At 38.4% G+C, this 8,539-nt stretch overlaps 2 protein-coding genes across 3 annotated transcripts in view; one reads left to right on the top strand and one right to left on the bottom strand.

Moving 5' to 3' along the window:
* LOC107617804 overlaps positions 1–2,594 on the top strand; it is a gene marked incomplete in the record, with an annotated part of 3,060 nt that extends 466 nt beyond the window's left edge. The window contains 4 exon segments of the mRNA XM_016319674.2: positions 51–160; positions 423–529; positions 1,229–1,339; positions 1,425–2,594. Of these exon segments, the coding sequence (XP_016175160.1) occupies positions 51–160; positions 423–529; positions 1,229–1,339; positions 1,425–1,541 (445 nt within the window).
* Positions 3,901–8,261, bottom strand: LOC107617769 (alpha,alpha-trehalose-phosphate synthase [UDP-forming] 5). Of its 2 annotated transcripts, none has more exons than XM_016319626.2 (4): positions 8,007–8,261; positions 5,376–7,424; positions 4,960–5,233; positions 3,901–4,594 (listed from the first exon to the last, which is right to left on the bottom strand). In XM_016319626.2, the coding sequence occupies exons 2-4, from the start codon at positions 7,358–7,360 to the stop codon at positions 4,286–4,288; spliced, it is 2,568 nt and encodes an 855-aa protein (XP_016175112.1). In that variant the 5' UTR covers positions 7,361–7,424; positions 8,007–8,261; the 3' UTR covers positions 3,901–4,285. The 2 variants fall into 2 exon arrangements, with proteins under 2 accessions (XP_016175112.1, XP_016175113.1); XM_016319627.2 differs by lacking the exon at positions 8,007–8,261 and adding an exon at positions 7,760–7,974.

The following is an 8,539-nucleotide window of genomic DNA, read 5'->3' as shown; positions in this document are numbered from 1 at the left end:
ATAATAGTATCTAATTCAAAAAATGACGTAGTAAGAATACTTATATGCAGCGTTTGTGGTGATGGCTATCCATGCTTTGAACTATCTGCTGTTAATGCAGATAAACCCCCATTATCAGTGTCTCAGATCAAAGATCGTGTCAAACAATTTGAAAAAGTTGGTGAGATTATTCTTTCCCTCATTGGTTCGAAGTGCACAAGTTTTTGGAATGGGCTCTTTGGCCTTTTTATTTGCTATATAATCAGTTCTACTACTCAAATTGTGAATCTAATATCACTGATGCACCTCCATTTTGGAAGATGGCATATACGCTCTCCACTTATTTTATTTTACTTGTTACATACTTATATGTGTACTTTTTTTATTTGTCTTTGTTTGATGTTCTGCTTAAAGCCATAATGACTTCTCTTCTTCCCTTGCAGGAAAGACAGTAATTATATCCAATCAGCCTTTTTTTTATAAGAAGGCCGAACTTTTTCCGGGCAGTGCTTTTGTAATTGGTGCTGACACAGCTGTGAGACTTATCAATGTATGTATGAAATTACATTAATGCTGACATAAACTTCGCAATGCAACTTGCAGTATATGGTTCATGTGATATTCCTGAAACTGACTGATTTTTTTGAAACAAATTGTGTATGTTTTTTTAAGTAAATTCGCGACATATGTTGTTTGAGTTTTGTGTACATCGAAATTGCTATTTGTCCTTGGATAAACTTTGAGGTTTCAGGTGTATAAGTTGAGATAAAAGAATGACTTTGTGAAAGTTTTGTCAGACTTCAAATATATAGAGCGGAATTTTAATATATCTAGGCAGTCTTTAAAGTTGACATATGCGCCATTGGCGTTGGTGAAGTGACGAAGATTTTGGTTTGGCAAAGATGTAGCAGAGGTTACAGTAGTTTAGGTTAAATGGGATAAGGTAAAGGGGTATTTCTTCCAGCCATATTTTGATTAGGACCACCCAATGAAGCAGATAGGGTGCTTAGCCTACTTGGTTATAACTTATTTTTGATAGCAAAGAAGGAAACAAATGAACATAGGAAGAAAGAACAGTAGACGGGGTATTCGCTATTTTCCATGTCTTAAGGGCAAATAAGAACACTGACGTTACCCTTACCTAACACTCAGTTTGTATGTCTAGTTATAGAGTAAGTGTGCTCTTCTGTTGCTTCAATATATTTTATTAGCCAAACTTGAAATTTCTTCATCTTACTTACCCTTGCAGCCTAAATATTATGATGGAGACTACAAGAAGATGTTGAAGATACTCCTAGGTTGTAAAGAAACAGGATGTACCTTCGTTGTGGCTGGTCGGAATGTAGATGGTGTTTTCAAGGTATCACTTCATATATCTCTAATCTTCACATTCTTCTTTTTCACCTTCAAGTTTTTTGAGGCTATTATATTGTGTGGTGCAACAGGTTCTTGATGATATTGATGTTCCAGAGGAACTGAAAGACATGTTCATCTCCATTCCATCTGAACAGTTCCGCATGGATATATCCTCCACTGAGCTAAGAAAACGAAGTGGAATGTAGAAATCTTATTGCTAAAAATCAACTTTTGTATAGTCCAGAATGAAATCACTTACCACAATGAAGCATGAAACTGTCAGAGTCTACACGTTACAAGTTATTTGTGTGCGTCAGACAAGTACCTATTTGGCTATTTCTCATGTAAGACACCTATCTAGCAGAGTCATAGAGACGTGTCTGTATCACTGCCCATGTCTTTGAATGGTTGATGACTTTTTACATACTACATATCTATCTTTTGGGGTTTTCTTTTTATAGTTAGTACTTGATTGTTAAAGAATTTTAAAAAATAAAATTGCTGTTATGTACTTATGTACTTATATTCATTGCATAATTTGCATTGAAAATTCTTAAAATGTCTATTTTTCAGTCAGATTTTAATCATTGATTCATTGTTATATAGATTCATCAGTTTCTGCTGGAACAAAAAGATTACAGTAGAGAGAATAACAAGACTTGGCCTTGTACAATCATTCACGGTGCCTCATACTAAGTATAATAGTATATTATATTTTGAGATACAATGAAAAAAATTAAACAAGCATGCATGGTTGCATACTTGCATGCCTCCTTCGGTTCAGGCTGAGATATCATATGAAGAGGGAACAGTCAGGTTCAACCACCACAGCCTGCACCACAGCCTGCACCACAGCCGGTCCCACCGCACCCGGTGGTGCACGCTGAGCCATTCCCATAGTTGGCTGCATCGGCTCTGGATGATTTTTTGGGTACTCCATCTGCACAGAACAAGATGATAACTGCAAAAAGAGACAGGGTTGCTAATATAGCCCACAACAGAAAAACCAGTCTTCCAAGCTCTTCACCATAGCTGTCACTATCACCTTGACCTTGGTATCCTGTGTATTCCATCTCTTTCCATAGCCTCACCATCTTTCTATGAATCTCCTGATTCTATGTGCAAATGCAACCCAGCTTATAAAAGGGATAATTGCTGTTCTTCGAGAACTATGAAGAGGTGATGAGAAAAAGTCTCTGATCTAAGGATATGGCACAAAGGAAAAAGAAGGTGAATGATTATAAGGATTTATCCAGTTGACCTAGTTGACTCACATGAATAAAAATGTCTGCACCTTTTTTTCTCTTGGTTGAGGGTATCTAATTTTCCAGCATGTGTGTGCCAATTATGTGCACGTTGGTTGGCAGTGGCAGACTGGCAGGGTCTCGAGTTAAGGAACTAATCCAAATCTTATCCTGTAGCCGCTGTAGGCTATATAGCTAACAAAAAAGTGAACGACCAATAGAATAAAGTCCTTCTCTTTGCTAAAATATCAAAGGTTTCACATTCATTTATTGCCACTTGTCACTTCAAAATTTGGTGACAGCCAACCTCAACCCTATTTCGCAGATATCTAAAAACTGTTTTTAAACCTAACTGTTTAATTGTTTGGTCAGATACCTAACTGGTTTATTCCTGTTATACTTAAAACCAATTGTACGGAAATTTGCAGAAATTATTTTTAATATGGAAAGAGAGATGGTGTTTTGGTTGAATATTGATATTTGAAGTGTATTACAATAGTATGGAAATCATTCAACACGCCCCCCACGTGTTGGCCAGAATGCTGCCACGTGTCCACCACGCCCCCCACGTGTTGCAACACGCCCTCCACGTGTTGGCTTCCCACCCAAAAAATCCACCCATCTGTAATTACACCAAATACTCCCATTTTCAACAAAAACACCAATATTTTTTCCATACAAAAAAAAATTAGCCGGAAATTTGTGCGTAGGTAGGACTATAACTGAAAAAGATAAAAGAGGAAAAAAATAAGAGAAAAAAGGACTTGCCTTTGGAAAATGTTCTTGTGTGGCAAGCGTTTGTCTAGTCAGTTTCCAAAGAATGGTGGCGGTGGATCAGAAAGAGTGAGATAAGTACAATACAATTCAGATTGAATGAGGTACCTTTTACATAGTTAGGGTTTCGTATTTATAAAGTGTTAGTGGTTGATATATTTTCTTGATATTTTAGTAACTGAATTTGAATTCTCTAAATTTTAAATTTTCACTTTAGAAGATAAAGTGTGATCTCTCACTCTTAAATAGTTTTTCTCCCATATTTTTTCTTAGTTCCATCTATGAAATAAATGGCGAGAGATCATATTTTACCCTCTAAAGTAAAATTCAAAATTTAGAAGATCTGAATCCTTGATAATCACCCTCAATCTATTTTGATTTAACTCCGTTCTAGTCGAAATTCTATTTTAACTCCGTTCTAGTCGAAATTCTCTAAATAGGTCACGTCTTATTTATTTTATTCAAATTTCGATTTATAGATATAATTGGGCCAAGTTAGGTAATGGATCAGAAAATAAAAAGATATTCAAGAGCTTGCAAATACAAGTAGCACTACTAATCCACTGATATGTCTGCCTAAAAGTATACTTGATAAACTCTCACAAGGTAACATTGGTTCCTGATCAAGAATCACATTATACACCAGAATGGTCACTCTGGAACCAATAATTGACATAAGAAACAATCATAAACAATACAAATTATCTACTTGCATCGTACTCCTAAAAAAGTTATGTACTTGCAAAACAACCTAGATAATCGAAGTTGCCACAATCTTGACATTTATCAAGGATCGACCTGAAGAGACTAGGATCTCAATAAATGAAGACAATTCAGCCAGCAAATCATATATATATAGATATCAATAAATATGAACCACACTATCTCGGTATAGACAAATACACTAGGGCCTATGACATATGTGCTACAAATCAGGATGCTACATGAGGAAGCTGTGAAGAACTTGTAACAGACTGCTCTGAAGCATTGGCAAGCCCCTGCAACATTCTCAGAATCTCACTTGTGTCTTCCAAGTAATACTTGGCCTTGCTCGGCTTCTGACCGACGGTGCAAGGAAACACCTCTGCGACCGGAGAGAGGGATGCCCTTGCATTCATTATTACACCAAACATGTCCTCATCTGACCTGTCATCTCCAATGCATAGAACAAAATCTGGGATCACTCCCATTTGTTGCATTGTTAAGAGAAGGCGTTCTGCAACAATACCCTTGCTCACCCCCTGTCCCATAAACAGCACATAAAAAATATAGTCAACCCCAAAAGGGTGAACCACAGCCTATAAAAATAAGATTCAATGCTGGAAGTTGGAACATGTTGCATTTTTTAAGTTCTAAAGCAAAGAAACCATAGAAATGATAGCACTAGCAATGAATGGGGAATCATGTCTCCATGACAGACATAACAAATGATAGAACAAGCAGGTTTTTTGTCTTTCCTCTCATTGAACGGCTCACAAGCCACAAGCCAGAAGAGTAACAACAATAACAGAGCATTATCCAAGAAGCCAGAACAATAAAATGCATACATAATATGACCAAATGTTACTAATATTGTGATATGAAACATGGAGCTTTTACAACTGACCTGAGGTTTGACTTCCACGATGTGAGGACTACTTTTAACAGAAACAGGCTCATTGGCAAGAACACTTTCCAGATGATCCAGAAGCTCCTTAGCCTGGCATGAACCGAAATCTCGGTCTGCAAACTCATAATTCCAAACAAGAGCAGTTTCTTTGGTCTCTATGTTAGAACCATCAGTTGTTTCTGTGTACAACTGCATTACTGGCTCGGCAATCTGCTTCCAGTCGAAATCCGGCACAGAAACACATTCTTCCCAGTCTGCATTATGATTTGTCCTGAAAAAAAAGAAAAAAAAAGATAAACTATTCAATTTGAGCAAGGTTCACCTAGGAAAAGCCCTTATTTTATTCTTCTTCAATATTTGTCATTAATTCAATCCGCAATCACCATAACCATGCAGAAAGAAAAAGGACATACCTCACGAAATAACCATGCTCTGCTGCAACTCCAAGCCTTTCACAAGAGGAAAACCAGTCAGTAAGAGTTTTTCTCTCCTTTCCACTTACAATGAAAACACAATTCTTGGTGTCCTTGCACAAGCTGTTCAAGATGGCAACAGCCTCAGTGCTAGGTGTTGTACTAATTGAACCGGGCTGCATCATGGTACCATCATAATCCAAAAGAATGGCTCGGTGTTTGGTCCTCTTATAAGCTGATACAATATGTTCCACTGATAGCTTTCTAAAGTTTGGATCCAAAGCAATAACCCGAAATCCTAAACCAAAGCCAATTCCCCAGCATCTCCTTCTCAGATGATCCCTACATGCCCTTTCCAGATCCTGCAAGAAGCTCCGCGCCCAATATGCAACATCATGAGTACTGACATACCTATAATGCTTCTCGTGGCGCATCTGTTTTTCGGACTCTGGGACGATAAGTGCCGAATCCATTGCTTCAGCAACAGCATCAATATTCCATGGATTCACTCTAATTGCCCCACTTAATGATGGGGAGCAGCCAATGAACTCAGACACCACCAGCATGCTCTTCTTTTGGGTAAATGAGCTTGTCCCTAGAATCTTATCTATCTTGTCACTTCCTTGTCTACAAATGATGTATTCATAGGGTATAAGGTTCATACCATCTCTCACTGCTGTAACAAGACAACATTCAGCTATCACATAATAAGCTATCCTCTCATAAAACTGAAGTGGCGTATCGATCAATATTACAGGTGTGTATCCAGGCCTTCCGAATGTACTATTGATCCTTTTCACTGTGGCATAAGTTTCACTCTGGACCTCCTGTACATCTTTCCCACGGCCTCTTGCAGGGTTTGCAATTTGGACCAAAACAACCCTGCCCCTCTTGTCAGGATGTTGTAAAAGCAACTGTTCCATAGCCAAGAGTTTTAAGCTGATTCCTTTAAAGATATCCATGTCGTCAACCCCAAGCATCACAGTTTGACCTCTGAACTTGTTTTGTAACTCTTCAACCTTGTTTTCCGTCTCAGGAAGATTCATGACTGACTGAAGCTGCCCTATGTGAATCCCAACAGGAAGAATCTTAATGCTTACTGTTCTTCCATAGTACTCGAGACCAATGTAGCCCCGCTTGGATTGATAGGAAAGGCCAAGCATTCTACTGCAGCAAGAAAGGAAATGCCTCGCATAATCAAAAGTATGAAATCCAATAAGGTCAGAATTCAAAAGAGCTCTAAGAAGCTCATCCCTAACTGGGAGGGTTCGGTATATCTCGGAAGAAGGGAATGGACTGTGAAGGAAGAATCCTAGCCTTGCCCTATTGAACCTCTTTCTCAGAAATGTTGGAAGAACCATGAGATGGTAATCATGAACCCATACAAAATCATCATCAGGGCTAATGACTTCCATTACTTTATCAGCAAATATCTTGTTAACAGAAACATAAGCTTGCCAAAGGGACCTATCAAATCGACCACCGAGATCAGGCGAGAGCGGAAGCATGTAGTGAAACAAAGGCCACAGATGCTGTTTGCAAAATCCGTGATAGAATTTGGTAAAAAGCTCTGGAGGGAGGAAAGTGGGAACACATTTGAATGTGTCAAGCAAGTTCTGAGCAACATCGTCTTGCTCGCTCGGCTCGATTTCTTCCTTCAGACAACCAATATAAATAGTTTCTACATCTTCACCAAGACCATCTTTGAGCTGCAAAAGAAGTGAGTCCTCGTCCCATGTGAAGTCCCACGTACCATCGTCTTTTCTTTGTGCCTTTAATGGAAGCTGGTTACCTACTATGATCATCCTATCTTGAGAGATTGAGGATGGAGCATCCGAACCAGCACTGTTGCTTGCCTCGTCGTCTAGCTCAGACAGCACTCCGGCAACAGTTGCCACTCGAGGAAGCCTTTTCTTTTCGCGGCTGAAAATCGGCGAGTCACACGAAGTAAGCTCTAACAAATTAGAATATGACCTTGAAACCATTTCGTTGATGACCAAGCTTTAGTGGGGAAGATGCACAATCAGGTCTAGATTGATTATCACAATCCTGAAAACAACCACAAGGAGGATGCAATTTCAGAAATCTGCAAACATCTTAACTATCATAATATCCCCCTAATTAACCAAAAGTCCAGCAAAATCAATATCACAAAATGGGTTTTCTTTATTTCTTCACTCCTCAGTCCTCAGGTTTCAGGTGGCTTGAAAGTGAGTCAATTAGTAAGTACCTAGTAGACAAATTATATTTCAACAGAAAAAACAACCTATCTATAACAACAATTTGAGAAAACCCAAGGTAGAGCATATGAATCTGCTGATAAAATTCACCTAGGAGCTAAATCTGATAAAAACACCAACTACAACAATGAGTTTTCCACCTACCAAGAGAATCATGTAGCAAGTAGCAACACTGACAAGTAGATGACTTTGAACACATAAAAGGGGATCGATTCAAACAGCAAGAGACATACAAATGCAAAGTTAAACCATCTTCAAGGATTGGGGGTAAAAGCTCAAAAGAAGCTGAAGTAGCAAATGAAATGAATGAGCAGAGAAGCAGCTCTTGAAAAACAGCAATGAAGCACACAAGGTGAACAAAAAACAAAACAAAACAAAACAAAAATCATACCTAGAAAGTGAAAGGTGGAGTAAGTTGGTAGATGAGATTGACAGACACCAAAGATTCCTTTCTCTGTTCTCTTGTCTTCTGAGTCACACCACACAACACAAGGCCGCAACCTTGAGAGAGTGAGAGAACAATGGCGTCAAGTAGGGAATACCTTTTCCTTCACTTTTCTTTCTCCACAGAAACACCAACTTCATTCATTTTTCATTATTTTTTAATATTCATTTCAATGATATTTATATGCGTCTTTTGGAACCAACACAAACTAGATGTCTTTATACAAAGAACTTGATTCTCTTTCTCTTCTTTCTTTCTTCCTTTCACGCGCACACACTCACTCATATGTACACTCACTCACTCACTCTACAATCTACATCCCTTAACCAGGGTTAGTTTTCCTTAATCACTAGTTAACTCCACCTTAAATAATTACTAATACCCCTCAAGGCTCAAAGTTTCACAGTTAAATAGCGCGTGTAATCCACCACCATCCATCTCAGTTTTCTATTCCTAGCATTGCATAGATTCCCTTGTTT

The sequence above is a fragment of the Arachis ipaensis genome, chromosome B09 (genome assembly GCF_000816755.2).
Source record: "Arachis ipaensis cultivar K30076 chromosome B09, Araip1.1, whole genome shotgun sequence".
Classification (NCBI taxonomy): Eukaryota; Viridiplantae; Streptophyta; class Magnoliopsida; order Fabales; family Fabaceae; genus Arachis; species Arachis ipaensis.
The sequence above is the reverse complement of the archived record's forward strand: the minus strand, read 5'-3'. Positions and strand labels throughout refer to the sequence as shown.